The 21,987-nt window shown below is 32.1% G+C and overlaps 2 protein-coding genes across 2 annotated transcripts in view; one reads left to right on the forward strand and one right to left on the reverse strand.

The window, feature by feature from the left end:
- Positions 1-6,887, reverse strand: part of LOC105625607 — a 50,166-nt gene extending 43,279 nt beyond the window's left edge. Inside the window, exon 1 of the mRNA XM_012206929.1 lies at positions 6,784-6,887. Coding sequence (XP_012062319.1) covers positions 6,784-6,887 — 104 coding nt within the window. The remainder of the gene's footprint in view (positions 1-6,783) is intronic.
- A 438-nt stretch (positions 6,888-7,325) lies between these two features.
- On the forward strand, positions 7,326-16,642 carry LOC105625609 (transmembrane 7 superfamily member 3-like). The gene is made up of 8 exons (XM_012206930.1): positions 7,326-7,425; positions 11,331-11,672; positions 12,075-12,343; positions 13,252-13,423; positions 13,855-14,022; positions 14,395-14,526; positions 16,095-16,358; positions 16,422-16,642. Exons 1-8 carry the CDS (start codon positions 7,326-7,328, stop codon positions 16,640-16,642), a joined length of 1,668 nt encoding a protein of 555 aa, XP_012062320.1.
- The last annotated feature ends 5,345 nt before the right edge of the window (positions 16,643-21,987 follow it).

The following is a 21,987-nucleotide window of genomic DNA, read 5'->3' on the forward strand; positions in this document are numbered from 1 at the left end:
TAAAATGGTAGAGGACTTTTCGACTCAGTTTAGTCTGCTCTATCTACACAAAAGCACTTAGCAAAAACTTGCGAGACATCCGGTATATATTATAAAATTCTAATAAGAATATTAAATTTAAAAAATATAATAACGTTAACTATATAGTAATTATGAGTACGTTTACACCGTTTAATTCGCGATCTGTACGATAGATGCTTTGTTTAACTTACAGGATAAACAAGGATCTATTACATAATGGCGAACTAAGAACATGATATAGGTAAACGTAACTATTAATCAATTACCAATGATTAATATTACTATATTTTCTTAATTCACTTAATTTGTTTATTGTTTTTATTAAAACATAATTATAAATTTTATGCATTTTTCATTTATTTTTGTCTTCCAAGTTCGATGCTGCTTTTGTTGTAAGCTTTTATTGTAAGTTGAGTGGTTTTCTTTTTAGGAAAAACTGAATTCTACTACAGTAATGTCCCTCTAGTGACAATGTCGCGTACTGCTCGAGCGAGTGACATTAGAGAAAAGATTTTGAATATACTCCTTAAAATTACTTTAACAATGATTAATTAGTTGCTATAATATAGAGTGCTTCATTAAAAAAAGTTTTTATCTAAACTAGAAAAATGTAATTGTTATATCTATTTGCACGAAGTTCAAGTAATTACTCAATGTAGTTGAGTCACTATTTCACTACTAATTACTAGTACCTAAATATTGTTACCATTACTATATTTTTTTATAGTAATATTACTACTTCAGTTGCTATCACTTTGTAAAACTAGTTACAGATACTTAAATTGCAAAAGTTGTCAAATTTATAGTTGCCATAATTATTTCGTTTTCTCTCAGTGTTTAGTATCAGTATATTAATTGTTCAGAGCAAAAGTGTGCAAATAATTGAATATATAATTTTAAGAGAGTGTATTAATAATATAAAATTACATAAATTTTTAACATAAAATAAATATAATATTAAAATAAATTAAAAAATAATTTCATGGACTTTAATATTTGATTATCACTGTATTATTTTAGAAAGGATTGAAAATGATATTTATAAATTATTATTATTGTATAGTATTTATACATTTAATAAACATCTACTTGTTCGACTATAATATTATAATACAACTTTAAAATATCTTAAGAGTAGGATTAGAAATATAAAATGCGAATGGATAAACGGAACACAGTAGAGCTCTTTTTGACTCCATGAACGTGACTATAGAGTCTAGCACAAACGCACCCTTATGCCGGAGGCAAAGTGTAGAGGAAAACTAGGCTGAGAGGGAGAAGGAGCAAAAGAGAAAGCAATAAAGAGGGGAGAGGAAAAGGGGCTGAGATAGGAAAGGGAGGAAGAGGGAACGAGCGTGTGAGAGAGAAGCTGTGAGGGTGTATACATGTGAGGGGTGCTAGGGCATCAATCGATAGTTTCCTCCGGCAAAGAAGAGAGGTACGATACGTGCTGACGTAGCCGAATGTCCTCTTCAGAAAAATTTGACGACAGGTACCGGAAGAAAAGAAAAATAAGTTTTTAAGTATAAATTATACGGAGTGCCTAAAAGTAATAATAACAGCAAATTTTAATCTTAAAAAAAAGTATAGACATGATTTTTCTTCGTGCATCTAAATACATAAAGTGTTCCAGACTTCACACAACACCTATTAATAGATTCCTGAAATCATTTCAGAAAATCCTAATATCAAAATGTCAAAGTTAAATAGTTTTTAAATAAGAAAGATTTAAAATTAGCCAATTAAACTGTTCGAAATTCGCTGAAGCATGGCACATTGTACAATAGAATCGAAGTTCAATTGGATAGCTTTAATGAGTAGCTTCTCATTTAACAACTACTGTAGTCCCGACATTTTTGATATGAGGATTTTCATCTTGAAATCATGCACCTCAGAAACTTGCTTTTAATGGACGTCAAGCAAAGTCTGGGACACCCTATATATTTAATTTTAATATATTTTAATTTAATCGCAAATACTCTAAAGCAAGCATAAATTAACCGATTAAAATTTATTGGATTCTGATACGTTTACAATGGACACGAAATTACTTTCGAAAATATGACTTACTATACATATCATGTGTGAAGTATGAATATTTATATTTTATATTACATAATTCACATTTTACTATATCGATTTTCTTACAGTTTATCCCGTGAGTACGTTTTTCCTAGCTTTTCTTTCACGAAGCTGCGATTAAAATTATCGCACTTATACAAAGTAAAAAAAAAAAAAAAAAAAAACAAAAGCGGACGACGAACAAAGGGTAAACATACATTCGCGGGCGCTCGTACACGAAAAGTGGCGCGTCCACTTCGCGATTAGCATCGCAAAATATTCTCAGCTCCCCGACGGGATAGCGTCGAAGGGCTCGGGGATGCTCTCAGGGTGGTCGCGTTTTATATTGCTTTTCTGTGATCTCGACGAGAAGGGCAAAAAGGCAAGCGCGTGTTAGGCAGTGAAGAGGTCGCGGAGTAACGAGAAGAAGAAATCGCGCGGGAGAAGTTGCCGCAGGCTGGCTTTGTAGTTACGGACAAGTTGTGCGGCACCGACAGGCACGAGAGACAATTCGTTAGAGAAGCAGCGCGTTCGTTATGATACATTAAGAATCACCGACGGCAAATCGTCGCCCTCTTTTCCAATCCTTAAAGGATGGTAGAAATTGCAAAGCTCAACTGCTTTTTATGTAATATTTAATTTTCAAATAATAAATGCATGCACTGAAAAATTTATCATACATTTTATGTGTCACTGGTTTCTATAATAAAAATACAGTAACATATTTATACTTTTTAATATTAAGTATTTTACTCGAATTAAAATTCAATCTTAATATCGGAGTAACAATCAGTTGATAGTAGATAAAAATTTTTTTGTCTATTATTTTTATTAGTAATTGCTTTTCTTTCATATTTTGACATCTGTCATGTCCAAGGAAAATATAATCCAGGTCTAGAGTGTACAGGGTGACAAAAAAGTTTGGCTATAAAGTTTTGTGTTCAGAAAATCGTTAATAATGTATATTTGTAAAAAAACAATTTTTGAACTATAATTATGTATTATTAAACGTCGAAAATAATAATTAACAAAATTTTAAAATGCTACCTTCAGTTTTGATACAAACTTCATATAAAACACTTTGGAAAGATGTGCGTCAATGATATTTTTACGGATAAAAAATGTTCCCAAGCAACTAATTGAGCGATTTTCAATTCATCATCCAATGAGAATCTTTTAGTACAGAATATTTTTGGTATTAAATAAAGTATAAGTAATACTTCAAAGTTTATTTTTTAATACACATTACTATCTTTCGATTAGTGTTCCATCGAAGATTGATGATTCTTCTATCGAAGATCCCATTATTTTGCCAGATATCGATAAATAGTACCAAAATTATCAAAACTAAAATTGTTTTGTGCGTTTTCTAAAAAAAGAAAAAAAGGTTATTAGATATGACTCTCTTGCCAAAGATTATGACAATTTTACAAAAGATCGATTGTTATGAAAATTTATACTGTTTTCTAATATATTCTCTAAAAAAAGATTATCAGATCTAACAGTTATCGTTCAAAAAGACGAAAGAAAATCGACGCGCACATTTAAAAATAAAATGTTGAAAATAGGTAATCGGAAATTTTTTCGTACCAAAAATTTAGTCAAAAGTCGAAGTCTTCAGCCGAAAAGAGGAGAGATAATCATGATTATTATCTAAGAAGCAAGTTGACGTTATTTGTCTTCATTTTAATATCTTTAGTATTATTTTGACAAAATAACAATAAATAACTACTTGTTTGCTACTTGATTTGATAAACATACAAAACTTGGTCACGCAAACTTTCTTGTCATTCTGTATATTTGTCAATATTGTATAATAATATTGATCTACTTGTGTATATTCTGGCAGAGCTGATCCCTGAATAATAAACAGATTTTTTCTCGGTCTCTCTTGCTTTCAATGTCTTTCACCTTTTTTGCATCGTCATACGATGCAATCATTCTTAAAATGCATGAATGTGCTTATAGCACGTGCGCACGCATGCATGCACGCATGCACGCACGAGTCCTTCGAAAAATAAAGCATGAGCTTCTTACATCGTCACCGTAGCATGACTTAATTAATAGGAAAGAGCGAGTAGCGTCGACAAAGTCGACGTCTTTGTCGAGGAGTTCGCGGCACTGGGTCAATAAAGACCGCCGCCGAGTAGACGATGGTGTTTCACTAATTACGTCAACTCGCTCGGAACGACACCATCGGCGATCGCGGTATAATTGAATGAGGCGAGGATGCAGTGCGATAATAAATTCATTCGGATTCGCGTTCGATCGACTCGCTCTACACATCCGGTGACTAATCGTCTGTTTGAATACGCTTGTACAAGGCATTAAGGCTCCTTTATGCTACGCGGCTTTACAACGATCTCTTGAATGAACTCGCATTGATGTGTATCTTAGGCTCTTAATATAGAATATGGTCTTCAGAAGTTTGAGATTAGAATAAAATTGATATTGTTAATCCAGCAAAGTGCATTTCTATTATAAAATATATACCGATATTAATATAATAAATATCGATTGACAATATAGAATAAAATGATTTACTTCTACATATATATTTAGATCAGAAAATTAAGTTTTTCGTCATTTTAAATTGATTAGATTAGACGTCAGTACGATAATATCATATCAAAATGGAGCAGCGTAGTTAGAGCTTTAACATCGCGCGAATCGATGCGAGTATCGCGTTGCTCGACGGGCGTGCGACAGTTTGACAGATGAATGAACAATTGTTTTACTCTGATTTTGACCATAATGATGACATTGCGTACACCGGTCGTTAATTTATTTCCGCGCTGAACTTTTTCGTCGGGACGAACACGTTCGCGCCTATCCGATTATTCGTCAGCGCGTTCTCGCGAATAAATGCAAAATTACGGGGACATTCCCACGGTAATGTACATGTTCGTGAAATCGGTTGCAATTAACGTTAATTCATTCGCGAAGGATTTAAATACACATCTCCGTCGTGTGGGGAAAATAAAACGGAGTCAATCGTAGATTTTCGCTTCTTCAACGGTGGTCTATTGCGTGCTCCGCGTTATCGATGACCCTTGAAAATATATAGCTACTCGCCAAATAGATCTCTATATACCATCTCTCTATATACCATCGCAAATAGAAAGTAGAGTGATTCGATAAATGTTGCAAGTAAAGCTCGGAAATAGCGGCAATACTTTTTCATATCTCAATGCGATTTCAATTTTTTCTTATATTTCTGCATTTTGTATTTCTGTTACATATTCTTTTATAGCATGACAAAGGATATGAGTATTAAACGACTAATTGTTTCATGTTAAGCTTGAAGAAAAATGTTACAGAAAACATTGCGTGCGGCTCTTGATAATTGAAACGAAGTCCTTGCTCAGTATCAACATATCTGCATACAACGTCACGTCAGTGTACGTGTTTGATATGATTCATGGTCACGGTAAAATCATTAGCAATTTGAATAAACAGAATTATTGAACGAAATGCTAATATCAATACTATAATTATGTTTCTAATATATTTTTCAGTTTCACAATGTGAAGCGATCTCGATAAAACAAAATTAATGTTTGAAAAAGAGAAAAAAGAGAAAAAGAAAATGAGAGAATGTGTGTTAAACTACTTGATAATAACTGAAAAAACACGCTCGTATAATGTATTAAAAAATATATGTATAAAATAATATCAAGAAATGAGCAAAAATTAAGATAATTTTAACTTAACATCTTTATTTTTGCTCGTCTTGGCTTCCTCTTATTTCATATATGTATTATTAACCTTTAATACACAAGATTGGATTATTCGTTTTTATACATTTTTTTTCTTTGAAAAAGTAGGAGCATCAAGTAATTAGTTATAACATTTATATAAAATTTTTTTAAATATACAATCTTACAAATATTTTCTAAAGATGTTAAAATATATGTAAGAATTACTTAATAATTTTTGTATATTTGTTAAAGTAATGGAAATTAATTCAAGACACGAATGTGACTCATCGTGTGTAATAAAATATCGGAAAATCATCCAGTGTATACTAAGAATTAAAATATTTATATTAAATATCATTATTTTACAATTAACGCACAAAATTAGAATCTCGATGTATGGAGTCCGCGACTGAAATGAAAGTAGAAACGCAGGCAATGATTCGTGTAATTAACGGTAGAACTAACGGCAGAAATCCTGGCGAGCGGTTAATCGCGGTGACAGCCGCGGATTAATCGAACGACGACACGGCACGTTCGATCGATCGTGAAGGAATTATCGTAAGAAGCATCATCATGAACAAAAAGAAATAAAAAGAAAAAAGAAAAGGAAAAAAGAAAAGCCGGTGGTCATTCATCGTGGGAGTTCGTTTAACCTCATTCGCGTGAGTTTGTATCAGCCGCCGCGATGAACATTGCGAAATCGAATAAGCCCGTGGGCCGAAGAATCCTTGCAGCAATCTTATCGGCGAGACGGCGAATCGGAGTATCGGAGTACCTATACCGAAATGAGCACGGCGTGCGGTGGCGGTTCGATAATGGAATGCGCGAGACGATGTCATGCCCGTGTCGACGGACTCGGAACGACGAGACGTTGGGTCGTTAAATCATCAAAAGGGTCGAGAATAACGAGCCGGGAACTGGGAATGAGGAAATGACCCCAGTAACGAGGCAAGGCGACAACGAGGCAAAAGTTGTCAAGCCTAGGCTCCGGTGACACCCACCTTGCCAGTGGACCACTCCTCTTGGCTCGCTGGCCGAGGATCTTCTCGACCACGGTGACGTTGCCACTTCTTGCTGCCTCGAGCAGCTCCTGGTCCTTGCCCATGGTCCATTTACACCGCGATCAAGCCACGATCTTTGTCCGCACACTTGTCAATTTCTGTTTTCACTACGATTACTCGCGTTTCATTGATCCAACGTGGCCATCTTGGCCGAACTGACGCGCCGCCATACGGCGGTCTGGCGAAACTAACTTCCTCGATGAAAATGCACGATAAGAGCGAATGAGACGACGCGAGCAATCCCGTACGTCTTATCAATGGAGCGAGCGAGAGGGCACGAATCGTGCGCTCGTACCGTCGTTGGCTGTTGTATGTATGCATGTACGTCTATATGAGCGCCACGAACCACGAACGAGCACGAGTTCGTAGAGCCGAATGTCAAATGACAGCTGTTGCGTCGTACTGATTCTCCGTCGCATCGAAAACGCCGGTTCACGTTCGTACTTAAACAGTAACTTGAACAAATAAATACGTAATACGGGATGTGCACTAACATGAATCGAGCCGTTATCTTTCTATTGGTTTTATCATTATTCTTCAGTAATGGAACGATGGCGTTAGAAAATACGACTACCGAATCTGGTAAGCATACATAACCTCAATATTCAGCAAACTTCTCATGAAATTGTAAACGACGGTATCTTTGAGTAAAACTTAGGACGGTATTTATTATTCATTCTTATTTTAAGGTCATCTTTAATAGTGTCTCAAGATACTAATACGCGCGGCTCTCTGATTTATTCATAATATCTTAAGATAACCTTAAATTTAAGAATCGACTATGAATATCAGCCTTAGAACTATTAATAATATGCAGGTATCTCGGATATTTTCACATTATTGAAAATATACAATACAATTCAATCATTATTTAAAATATGGATAATATCTGTATAGCTGTTCCTCCTACTTATTCAAAATATATGAATTATACTTATCCAATTCTATCCCAAAAATTAATTCTAATCTGGTTTACTACAAACATCCTTTTTATATTTTTATGAAAGGGATACTACTATGTCATGAGAAAGGCTACAGCGTATTTATCTTTTTTAATTCTAGAAATATTCTATAAATATATAAAGCTTATTTGAGATACAGAATGTACGAGTATAATAATTCAATTTATTAAAAGAGATACATATATGTATACATATATACATTTAAAAATTTATTCATTGGAGCCTGGTACGAATTTTTAATTTAATCTAAGAATATTCTTAGAATTCGAAAAAGATGAAGAGTAAATTGAATCGAGATTAAAATTATTCTTACTTTGATGGAATCGAATTTTAGGTATTTGAATATTATAATCTCGATTAACTATTCGAAATTAATATCACATTGGATTACTTACATATTTCCTGAAAAGTACAGATAGTATCTAAATACTTGTATAATGTTAAATACTAAATTATATTATTCATAATATATAAATATCTAATATTCAGATTAATCAAATATCGGTATTCGATTAACTTGAAGCATATATGAATAATTTCCAAAAAAAATGTGATAAAATGTATAAGCAATTTATGGATATTTGTATGGATCATTTACTATTCAATTTTATAATTATAAACAAGTAATATATGAGTGTAGGAATATACATTTTTTGAAATGTACAAGTACTCTCTGAAAGTAAATCAATGTTACACTTATAGCTGATGTAGTCAATAATCAGCGAATATTTATTGCCTTTCAGTAATAATATACTGATTTTTTTAGAAGTTATGATTTTTGCAGATTGAATCTTCTAAAAGTGAATCAGTATGTTATTACTGAAAGAAAATAAAGAATTCGCTGATTATATCAGTTATAAGTGTAGAGTGTAGCACTGAAGTTGATTCATTTTTAGACAGTAGAAGCAGACATACTAGACAAATCTAAATATCCGTTTACTATGCAAAATTTGTAAGTATAACATTCAAATACTTTAATAATTATATTATTCATATTATTTATAGAGAAAAATTACTTTTATGTAATTTTTTAGATACGCTGAAGTTAATGATATATAGTAAACGATAATTTATCTATTATCTATTATAAGATTAATATAAAATACATTGAAATTATTAGGACAAGAAAAATTTATAAAATGGAAAAAATTGTTTAAATGAAAAGAAACATTATTATATGACTACTTGAATGTTAAAGTGGATTCTCCTACTTTACAGACTGTGGTTTCTTCAGATATATTTGAACTTTCCCATGAAGTTCAAATAGTTTGAATTTTCACAGAAAATTGGAATGTATTTAGATATTATCAGATTCAAAAGTTTCTTTTCATAAACATGTTTATGAAACACATTCTCCTAACAATACTCTTATGTTGATTCTGTCCTCATAAATTTATCATGAGCACTTCTCTTCCACTTCTTAAAATTATATTTAAATGATCACAAAGATTTTTAACAACGCTCTGTAATATTTTTTGTTAAAATTCCGGAGTTCATGTTACTCATTTATTAGGGAGTCCAATACAGAAACATTAAAATTTACATTTAATTATGTCCCAGTGAAAATATAGTTACTTAAACTTTCTTACCTTACTACACAAAATAAAAGAATAATACTTCAAGGATTAATTTAGGATATAAGTTTGTTAACGAACTTTAAGCCATATCTTGACATTGAACATTATAAAAACACTTTGACATATGTGTACTTATATACGTAATATAATAGAACATCAATCATTGTCAACAAAAAGATTGTGTCAGTAGTGGCGGCAATTGTTTCACAACTTCAATACTTATTTAAGAACAAGTTAAAAATCTCTTACAAAAAATGGTATTAATTATAATAAAATTTTAAGTGGAATATTACTGGGCTCATATGTTACCACTTTTCCCTCTATTATTTATTTCTCTTTATTATTTATACTTCCTTAATAATCGAGGTTTATATATTCATAATGCGTAAACAAATCATAATGTTTATTATCTTAATATTATAACACAATGATTCTAGATATTTCATAATATTTTTTGATGAATAAGCACATCTTTATTATTTCGACAATGTAAATAACAAGTACACGAATAATACAAATACTTGAATAATATAAATAATATCTACTGGATATTTGGATACATGTTATTATCTATATGTTTCGAATAACGTAAATGTCTATATATCCGAATAATTGGATCTCGTTTATTCTATAGCTTTAATATATCCCTACATTATACAGGGTATCATTTTAAAGGCATTCTACAGGGCATTTAAACGATCCATTCAAATATCTCAGAAACACTGTGTTAAATTGAAAAATGTTTTGTGACTTCGAGGGAGACTTCAGATGGTACCATTGGTTTGATCTTGAATGGCGTTGTCAAAGTCAGGATAAGGTTATTTTGAATTTTTTTAATGGAATTCCCCATTTTTCATTAGATATTCTTGTAGTTTACCTCGAGAATTTTTCAAAACTTTATAATAAAATATTTTTTCATTAAATACTTTGCGAGTTATAAGATTTGAAAATTACAGTACTGTCGGCATTAGCATTGCCCAAAGTGTTCGACCGACGGCTAAAACCTCTTGAATGTTGTTCAGGATTATGACCTAGATAACATTTGCTAAGATCAAGATCATTGGAGGTTGTATCTCTTGTTTTTATTTCTACATAGAAATGAATTTTTTTAGCAAAGAAGAAAATAAAAGGAATAATCTCCAATGACCTTGATTTTGACAAATGTTATTCAAGTCATAATCCTGAATAACATTCAAGAGATTTTAGCCGTTGGTGGGACATCTTGGGTAATGTTAATGCCGATGTGCTATAACTTGCCTTATAATTCGAAAAGTATTTAATGAAAATGAACTTAATTATAGTATTTGAAAAACTCTTGAGGTAAGCTACAAGAATATCTAATGAAAAATGAGTTCCATTTAAAAAATTTAAAGTGATCTTACTTTGACCTTGATAATACCACCCAAGGTCAATGATATCATCTTATGTCCTACTTGAAGTCACAAAACTTTTGTCTAAATCTTTCGATTTAATGCAGTATTTTTGAGATATTTGAGTGGATCCTTTAAAATGGAACACTCTGTATATATATATATATATATATATACACACACATATATGTTAATAATTGTAACCAGTAAATAAAAATTAATCTGTATTTTTGGAAAATCAGATCTGATTTTTTAGATTTACATATTAGTTACATCGGTTACATACAATTGCTATTTATCTAATTGCACTATGCTTTGTTTAAAACTTTATCATATTTATAAAATATAATATAGATATTTTTTAAAGAGAGAGAGAGACGTCTAGAAATATGTATTTTTTTGTATTGCTTTATGTTTAGAAGAGGGTATCTGTAACTCGTTCGTGTCGCGTTGTAAATTAAATAAATAGCTCTAGTCATGAAAACATAATAGAAATGTTTAATTTCTCATAATAATCAAGTAACATGTAATTATTGTAATTATCTTCATTAATCGATGTTCGATGTATTGTATTACAGACAGCGTTGGGATAACCATATCTTTATTGAATCATCGTGAGAATGACGCATTTAAACAACGAATAAATTTAGCTCCATTTAATCGCTTAAACATTACTGTGAGAGATGTTCCATCAGATATTTGGTTTATTGTTTTACAAATTCATACATTTCAATACAATGCAACGTTATCTTACGACAAAGCACTACTTGACAAAGTGTCGAACAGAAGTTTATTTGGATCAAACATTGGTCTGTACTTAAAAACGTATGATATAACAGCTCCAATACAGGTATTTCTGAAGCATGAAAACGTGTATAATCTCGATGTATTGCTCGTGATTGTCACATACGGTCGAAATGGTAAGTACATACAAATAATATATATCTCTATTCTTTTCCTTTTCGAGCAACATTTCTTTATGGAATTAAATTTAACGCCGATACACAATACTGCCCATTAATATAATATAAAATGAATAGCCATGTATATATAAAGATAATTACAAGAGGATAATATTTACGGGATAAAGATTGAAAAATTATATACTGTATTAAATTAAATAACATTTATATTGATCGCGATAGCACAAATAAATCGCAAATCATACCAAGATGCATTCGATTAATTTGCGGCGTATCTCTATTATCCATCACGCGTAAATGGGTTAAATAGCTAACCGTTTTCGACGAGCGTAATGACAAAATTGGTCGAGTATCGAGAGAATTCAGCGTTGTTCATTGGTTAATTGTTGTTCTCTGCAGCACCGATACCAGGTGGTTGTAACATGGAATTCGATATCAAAGTATCACCATATCAAAAACTCCATGCAGAAAACGGAATGATATTAGTAGACACGCAGCCAGCTTCAATTCTTTTCTCCAACGGTTCATCGATTTCCTGTGAAAAAAGCCCAATACAACACAAGATGTACCGTCTTTATCTGCCTAGACAGGATTTTACTTCGGATACATATTTCGACGCGATCACGAGAATGCTGACCGTGCAAGATATTGTGCAGAATGGCGACGAGGTATCTTTTAATATTAGATAGAATATTAGATAAAATTTCAGTCTTACATCGATAAATACCGATATCATAGAACTGCTATCATTATTTTTGATATAATTATTCTAATATACACGCATCATAATTGTAACGATCTGCAAGTGATCTACTTTGTTAACAGAAGTTGTTAATGCTTATTGACTGTGATGCATCTTATAATACTGGTCAACAATAATTTGTTGTTAAATGAATTATTTTTTATTGTATATCTTTTGTATATCTTTGTTATATCTTTTAAGTTGATTTTAAAAATGAAGTTAGAATTTATTCCTATTTTTTTAATTGTTTTCAATTTTTTTAATTGATGTATCCTTTTTTAGAAATTTATACAGTTATTTAGTAATAATAACTCGTCATATGAAATCTGTTTATAATTAAAATTATTTATTTTCGTATGAAAATTATTTATTTTATGAATAAAAAATTATGTTAAATTTGGTGGCTATTTTTCTATGAATTATTTATTTAGATCTAAATAAAGGAGATAAATAAGAATTTTTTAATGTACATTACTAAAAAAAATCTTGCTTGTCTCAAATTTAACAGATTTGAAATCGACACAAAAAATACTGTAAAATCATTTTATTAAAATTAATTTAACAAAAGAAAAGTGAAATTGTGTTAAATAGTATAAATTATTACAAAATATCAGTTTATAAAATTTATAAAATTTTTTAATGAATCTAAAAGACACTTTTCTCATAAATTTATCAAACAGATTTAAAATTAAGATAAAAAAATACTATAAAGCAACAAAACATTCTCAGATTAATTTAACATTAAAAGAGTGAAATTTTTGCCGACCAGTGTTAATTCACGATTAAAATTAACGATTTAAATTAATAATAAGTAATTAATAATATTTTTGATAGATACCAGCAGGTACTCTCACGAGTTCTATGAGACGTATCTACAGTGCGTACACCGGCACAGGATCAGTGTATGCCACAGTTGCTATTTATGAAAATTATTCTTCAGCTTACATCCCAATTTTTACATACGCTTGCAGTCCTCTGCTCTATCCGGAAAGTTGTAAAGTTTTAAGTATGTTTTATCTTTTTTAAAACTGTTATTATTTTTTTAGCTGAAGTAGTACACACTTTTTGTACTCAAAGTAAAATAATATTTGAAATTTGGCAAAAGCATGAAGAAAAATTCTAATACAGTTCACTGCGGAGCAATAAAAAAACAAACTTTATATTTCAACATAATGATAGAGAATAATATTTAGTTTTATTTGAAACGCTATATGTTTTTTTTGCATGAAATGTAGTTATGTGTACGACAATAGAATAATTATACCTCTTTTTTAATAAGGTGGTATTATAAAATGTAAATTTTTTTAAGCAATAATTATTTTCTATTTTTTTAAACGCATGAATATCTCTCGGATATTATAACTTAACAAAATCACGTATTAAGTGTCTCATGAAAAATTTATATAATTATTTTTCCTGTTTTGTCATTTTTTTCAGATGACGCATTTGCACATATAATTTGCGCACTGGTCCTGATAATAGGTTGTCTGTCTATTATTATAGGATATAAATACCCTTCTATAGATCGTTCATTACCGAGTTGTATGATAGGTGGTATCTTAGGGTACACTATAGCACTGAGTACCGGCGATTACAGCATCGCAAGTAATCATGCATACATTAATTTTTATCGAAACATTTTAAGGAAATCAATATATGGAGAATTTTTTCTTAGAGTTTTTCCTGAAAATATGAAAATAGTCGTGAGACAGCATTGTATTTTGAAGAATTTTAATGTAAATCTCTCTCATTCATTAATAAAACTACGATAAATATAAAATAAGTTTGATTAATTTTTACTAAGGTACATGATAAAAATCTTTAAAATATTATATTGTACTGCAACTATCATATTTTCAGGGTAAATTTTAAAAGAAAATTCTCTCCGTATATATATTTAATCTCTCTTTTATATTTATCTCTCAACTTATCTCTTGAGAAGACATGTGCGATTTTAATAACTCTTGTTTCTTTCAGTCAACGTTCTGATAGGTTCGACATTTGCTATACTTGCTGCAGCCATATCGGCACTTTTAGGTGCTTGTAGGTGGTTACGCAATATATCATTGGGATTCTTATGCGCATGTATCACATACCTTTATGCTCCAGGTACGTACTATATCTTAACTAAAACAAAACCGCGTTTCAAAAAACTGCATGGCTTGCAACGATATCGAATAAAGACTATATTAATTAAGACTATCTCGATCTCTTATTAAAGAATATTTTTTGTATTTTTTGTTCGAATATTTATTGAACAGTTAATTCAACAAATCAGAAATAAAGATTCTAAATGGTTAAGTTGAATTCAAAAGAGTAAACGGCTGACCAAAATTGTGTATACTAATGCCTACTAACTAATGTCCAGTAATGTCCAATTTTTATGCCCAATATATATCCACAATACCTTAATAATGCCCATTAATGCCCTAATAATGCATGACCTCATATTGTTTTTATTATAATATAGTTTTTTTAAGTAATTCCGTGTGAATCGATATGCTCATATTCAATCCTGCAAATAGCGTGCCGAATTTAATTTTCAGTCTTGAAACAATCGTAACAGAACTAGCACAGTAATATCAAAAATTAAATTGATAAACAATTTAATAATATTATAATGCTCATAGGTATCTTACAATAAGATGTTAATAATATGATGCTGATAAGTATCAAACCTGTGAATAATTTTATTGCGAAAAGGTTATCTATAATTTACGGTCTAACTATCCAAGTCTCACAGTACTAACGCGTCACAAAATGCAACATAGAATACAATAAACACGAAAGGGAAACGAGGGCGGGAATCGTAGGTAGCCTCTCCACGTCGCGGTGCTCGCGAAGGGCTGTTGCGAATTATAGGAAAATAATGAAAGCCAGGCTTAAAAGCAGAGGGATAGAGCCGTGCTGCGCCGCCACCCCGAAGTTAGTTCGAGTTTGGCGAAGGGATGAGAGGCGCACAGTCAGTTTCTCCCCGTAGCTTCTATCAATGCTGGCCGCTCATGTGGAAACCTCGCCCGCTGAATCCCCCATGCAGAAGCGGCATGGCGCATTCACATTGCCTCCCACCTTTCTCACCATAACGCCATGACTACCCTTCGTCTACCCTCGCCCAGGCACAAACGCAAAAATGCGCCCGTCACCGCCGCCGCCGCCACCACGCACGGAATACGCGTGCGATATTCCAGGGTCTACCCTGTCGACGAGACTCCCACGTCATAGTGTAACCAGCTTGGAAGATTCGCATTTACCTAATTGTGTCCCCGTTTATTTATTCTGCATCGGGACCTATTTAGATTACTCGATGCGTGCATGCGCAACTGCACAGGAGCAGCGATTCGGACCCAATTCTATCCCGTCGACAGATGATCGCGATCGCTATTTACTCTGAGTCGACCGCGTTCACCCTGTATACCAGCGTAAAATGGATGATTATGACGTATCTGAGCGTTTGTTAATTAGACAATCGAAATTTTCACACGCGACAACAACATACATTGAAATTACAGCAATAGGAATATGGGACATTCGATTGTTAATTGATTTATCATTTCATCTTAATTCATATTAATGTTTCAGTGATTTTATTCTCATCTTATCTTCTCTTATTCTCAATATTTCAAACATTTTGACTCGGTTTCCCACTGATGTACTGATAACTTATTGATTTCTTGTAGCGTGGATGTTTTATGTTTTGGAACACAATTGGTTTTTCTGGCCTATGTTCATAAGCCTAATATTTGCCACGACCACACTTCTGATGACAATATCCTATGTTGCTGAAATTATTGCACGTGCGATTTTCGGATCTTATTTCGTAATCGTCGCGATCGATTATTATACTGGAAGTAATTTGAAATATATTATTATTAACATAATCAGGAGGATAACTATACCTGGATTTAATTTAGCGTTTGTATATCCTCCATTTCAAGGTGCAGGTATGTCTTCGTAGCTTTGCTTAATAACTCGATATTATGTTCTATTCATTCTGTTTTTTTCAGATGTAACTTTGATAATTGTTTGGAGTGTTCTAATAGCAATACGATTTATTATACAATCATATGCTTCTTTATGTTGTCAGAAAAAATTTAAAACAGAATTAAAACGTAATACAGAAACAGAAGCTTTACTATATGACCATCATGATGACTATTCTGCCGAAAGACGTACAAGAAGATCTCACAACCGACCTCGATATTATAAAAGTTATATAATATTATAAATATATTATAAACATATATCTAATGCTGCTAATATAGCATGTAATAATATTGAGATAAAAAATTTTGCAATGTTTTAATATTAATTAGTCTATTTAAAATAATTATATAATTTTATTTAATGAAATTTTATAATTATTAAAACCAATCTTTGTTAAAGATTGATTTGAGTCGCAAATCTCAGTTGATATACTTTGTACAAGCTTATATAAATATTATACGTACCTGTTTTCCTCTTCGTTCTTCATTAAATATCTTCATTGAAATGTGATATTTTTTTTAAATAGGGTATAAAATTACAACAATGATGCACAACGTCTGTATTGAAACCTTTTAATATTCTGAGTTCTTTTTTTTATATTTTTTTAATATGAAAATTTTATTTTTATTTAATCATTGCGACGTTTATTTTTATGTTAATATGTGTATAAAAGTATACTAATTTTATTTTTTACGAAACTGAATTAAAATATAATTAATAATTGTTAATTAAGTTGTGCAGCATTATTATAAATAGTTTATTGTAGAGTTTATATATATTTGATATTTTTTTTACTATTTTACAATGTATTATATAAAAATTTATGTAGTGTGGAAGATAGTATTATGAATAAAGAATGTTGATTTGGCATTAAAATGAAATAACATTTATTGAATCGAGACAGTGACACCTAACAGTGGTTCTCTATTTCCTACTACTTACAATCTTAAAGTTAATCACAGCAACAATATTATCTCATTATTCACAACACTTACATAGATTACTGTCGCAATAATATATTATTCTCATTAATAAATTTGTTAATACTCATACATTGTAGTTGTTATTAGTAGTATCATTACAGATAATAAGAAAGATGCGTAACCACTTCCGCGTAATGTTGGTTGGTTGTATAACGATTAAAGCATAATTTCGCTGAAACGCATTTTACATGCATGAAATTGCGGTAACGTTCAATTCGCAAAAGTTCTATGCAAATGCAGATTTATAAAGGTAACATAATAAATGAGAAGTACTTTAATCTACTATTCGCGAAATGCACAGCCTTGCAAGTGCAGCGCCTGTTTGCAGAGGATCTTCGTGCAGACGTGTATAATACGAAACCGTTTAGTGGATACGTATTTAGTTCATCCCGGAAGATTTCTTCGAGCAATAAATATCGATGAACACAAATGTTTTCGTAATTTATTTTTTCGACGTTATATAATCTTATTTTTGCAATTATTCTTCAATTAGGAAAAGGTAGACAATTAAGCCTAAACACGTAAGTATATAATAATATTTAAAAAAATTTAATTATTGAGAAATTTATTCGTGAGAGGAATATATCAAATATTATAGTCTACTTCGGATCCTTGTTTTTAATTTTTTTAATTCTGGGCGCTTTATATCTTTCTTAGACGTTTACTTCCTTTTCTATTTTATTTTTGAAATTACACACACACACACACACACACACACACACACACATATATATATATATATATGTGTGTGTGTAAAAAATAGCAATATTTATATCAAAATAACAAAATTAAAAAATCTTTTATAAATTTAAAAATCACAAAGAAAGCGAGAAAAATTCTTTGAATAAAAGTAAGTTAATATTAAAAAAAATTCTTCAAAGATCTTTCTTCACGTCGAATGAAATTTCTATAACAAGGAAGTGGTATTGGCGGATGATTAAATAAAAGTTGTCTCGAACTGGAGTTTATCATCGCGAGATCAATTTTATAGCGGCATCGTTCAAAGATGCACCGAAGATTTTCCAACGTTTTTAGTTGACGCTGTTTTATTTTCGTTTTCTTCCAAAAATATAAATTTACTAATTTACACAGTACACTTTCCATTAAGTGCTCTTCACGTATAAACGTTCAACAAGTTTACACGAGCCCTACGTGACCGTGTAAACGCCGACGAGAAACGAGCGACGCTGCTCCGAGTGGCGTAATTTTACACATACTTCACACGTTACTGTTTAACACAATGTATATCGTCCACGATTATCTATTGGCTGCTGATTAATTGTAGAGAGTTCGTCACCTACATTTATTACGACACGCATTATCGATAAAACGATCGTTACGCGTTACCGAGAAAAAAAAAGGAAAAACACTTGCAAATATTCACATCGCGACAGAAAATATCGGCAATATATAATGCTGTCTCCTGAAAAAAAGCCCTGTCGAGTTCTGGAACGATAAAATTTGAAAATATCGAGTTGCTATTTTCACGCCGTTTTTTCCACACCATACGAATCAGTGACTAATTATTCGACGCGATCGTGCGGCGCGACTCAATTACTAAAAAAACGTGCTACTCTCCCGTTAGGTGGTGATCGAAATGCATCGATTAAATGGATCATGGATATAAACACCTATTGAAATCGCAATAAGTCCGCCGCACAGGTGGTTTCTCCTTGCGAGTAAAAAAAAATAATCTAATTCATAATCTTTATGAATAATAGGATCGCCAAATTTTTTGTGATTTCTGAAATTATTATTGTAAAAATTCCAGAATGTAAAATAATAATATATCGCTCATAAAAAGATTGTAGTTTTAAAATAAACGCAATAAACGCAATCGCCTTATTCGTAGGATTACTCTTTTAAATAATACGTATGAGATATTATGCAAAATTCCTGTATTTTTTGTAATCTTGTTGGTGATTAATTTTACGTGTATTTGCACGCGTATTGAGATCTATTCCAAAAACTTGTCTTCAAACGAAAAACTTGCGCGTTCGATGTGTGTTTTTGCGAAATGATAGGTGAATAAATGTAGGCTCAGATCATTTGATTTTATTGAAGTTCTGCTGTTGCACGGTGTAAGTCAACGGAGTCATCGTTTCGGTGAGGGAAAACATTGAATACACGGATAAGATGTTGCGTAGTTTATAATGTGGATACGTTCGAACGTAACTGGAGAATTCATCTAACTTATTTACGTATATATACAGTGATAATTATTTCTAATGTACAGTACTGATTTAAAGAGAGTAACAAATGCTATCTTACAATTATCTTTATACAGCATAATCGAAAGAATGTGCTTCGATCGTGTGCGCGGTGACGATTAACGAGTTTGATGCCAATAAGATTTCTCGTTTCTGCGCGAGCACCAATATTTGCGATTCGTTTGTAACGACGAATCCGCTTCCTCGGTCCATTTAGCTCAGCGATACATTTACATTAATAGCAATAAATACCGACGCAAACGTCCATGCTACTTGCCTTCTTCGGGCATTACTGTGACATTTACGAAATCTTTTCTATGATTACGTCGGTTTATTCTTCACGACCTCATACGTCATTTTATTACCATAATAAGGATGGTGTAAGCTATAGATGGGATTGTCTTAATCTAGAATCGTGTATCTTGGACCGGAATGAACGTTGTGGAGAGATGTGTAAATAAAGAGTTTCAAATCGAACATTTTCGCCTGCTGTCATTCGCAAATATGTTTAAATATATTTAAGTTTACGCGAAATTTAAAAAAGTACTATTTGCGTTACTACGTTAAAGAGGATCTGAAACTGCAATATTGCTATTCTCGATAAATCTTGCACAGATCTCGAGGTCTTTAAATCTAGCATAATTTGAAATACACGCGGCGATTTTTATTGCGCGTCCGGTTGGATTTGCATAAAGCGTGCGATAAATCCACGCGTGAAGAACCACTCACGTTAATAATAATGTAATAACAATATTTTTATCGAGTACAACAAACAAATAAACAACAGAAGATATATAAAAAAATTGCAAAATTTTTTCTTTTTCAAAAGAATTTAAAAGTATAAATAAATAAAAAGTATATATAATAAAATATATTATAAATTAATATAAATATATCTTTAAAAATTATTTCCTTTATAACTCTGGAATATTTTTCACGAATAAATTGTCGATCAATATACACTGATCACGTAAATTAGGGCCGTAATATCCTTTCGAGAGCAGTGTCTTCCGACGCCATATCTGCCGACAGACGCGATGGCCGGCCTTGTTAAAAAAAAAAAGCCGCCCTCCAGGCAGCTATCAACCCCCGCAAAATCGGTCCCTCCCGCAACGAAATCAGCCTCATCGAGAGACTACCACCCTAAACTCTCGCGAGAATATATTTCGGCGGGAGCCGCCTACGTGTCTGCGGCTCCCTTTCAATTTCCACGCGGTTCGCGGCCGCCCTTACACGAAGGAAAATATTTGCCGGAAACCGATACAACGTGCGGCAAACAATATGCGCCCGGCGCTATCCAATAAATCCGGTAATAAAGCTCCCCGATACCGAAAAACGAGAGAGCCGCTGTAAATTTAATGAATGCTCTTGACATCGATCGACTTCGGGGAAACTAAAAGGGAGAATTCGCGCATGTCGGGCGAAGTGAAAAATAACTTTTCCGGCACATTATGACGCTTATTAAAAAGATTTTTTTGTAGCAATAAAATTATCGGTAAATGCACGAGAGATCAAATTGTTCAAATTGTATAATGAATATCTTAAGGAAATTATATTTTTGTACAGATATAAACTACGACGATAATTAGTGGTTCTTCATGCGAAAATCCTCGACGTGAATCCTACGAAGGTAGCGTAACGTAAATCATTTACACACACTATCGTGAATAGGTAATTACCCTGCGTGACCCGGGGTCATGCGTATACATCTACGAAATCTAGATCAGACACGAAGTGGAAGATGGGTAAAATCCATTGGTTCGAGCTCGAATTATAAAACTTATTGTGCTGTCTAAAAAATGCCGCTCTGTGTAATCAGATTACGTTGGTAAAAAATCTTTTCATTCAATTTCAAAGAGGATTTAATTGCGACGAGCTGCTGCTCCATTACTGATCGCCAATGCGGGCGTTGGCAAATTTACAAATTGTTCAAGAAGGGAGGGGGGGAGGGAGAGGAAACCTATCCTATCTCCTAATCCTAATCGAATAGTTTCGTAGATAGGTATTGCCATTCAGAAAATTGACGGTCGTAAACATTCGAGGACGCGAGTTATTAATCCGACATGCGAGGAAATTACACGATTAATGATATTAACTCTACGAACAATTAAATATTGTTCGATCAATCGAAACACTACAAGATATAATTGCAACGTCATTTATCAAGCAAATGTCAATGTTTCTGATAAAAAACTTTTATCAGCTTACATTTGTGGATGGAACAACGTTCGTTAATAAATAAATGACCGCGAAATTAAAGGAACGAAATTCTTCAACTTAGAATAAACATAAGAAAACGAAGAAACATTTTCGGACACTCGTATCATCATTCGGAACAGTGTTCATTCCACGCACAATCGACACTAACCGCGCGTCTTCGATGCGATCGGCGT

This window comes from Atta cephalotes (genome assembly GCF_000143395.1).
Source record: "Atta cephalotes unplaced genomic scaffold scaffold00003, whole genome shotgun sequence".
NCBI lineage: Eukaryota > Metazoa > Arthropoda > Insecta > Hymenoptera > Formicidae > Atta > Atta cephalotes.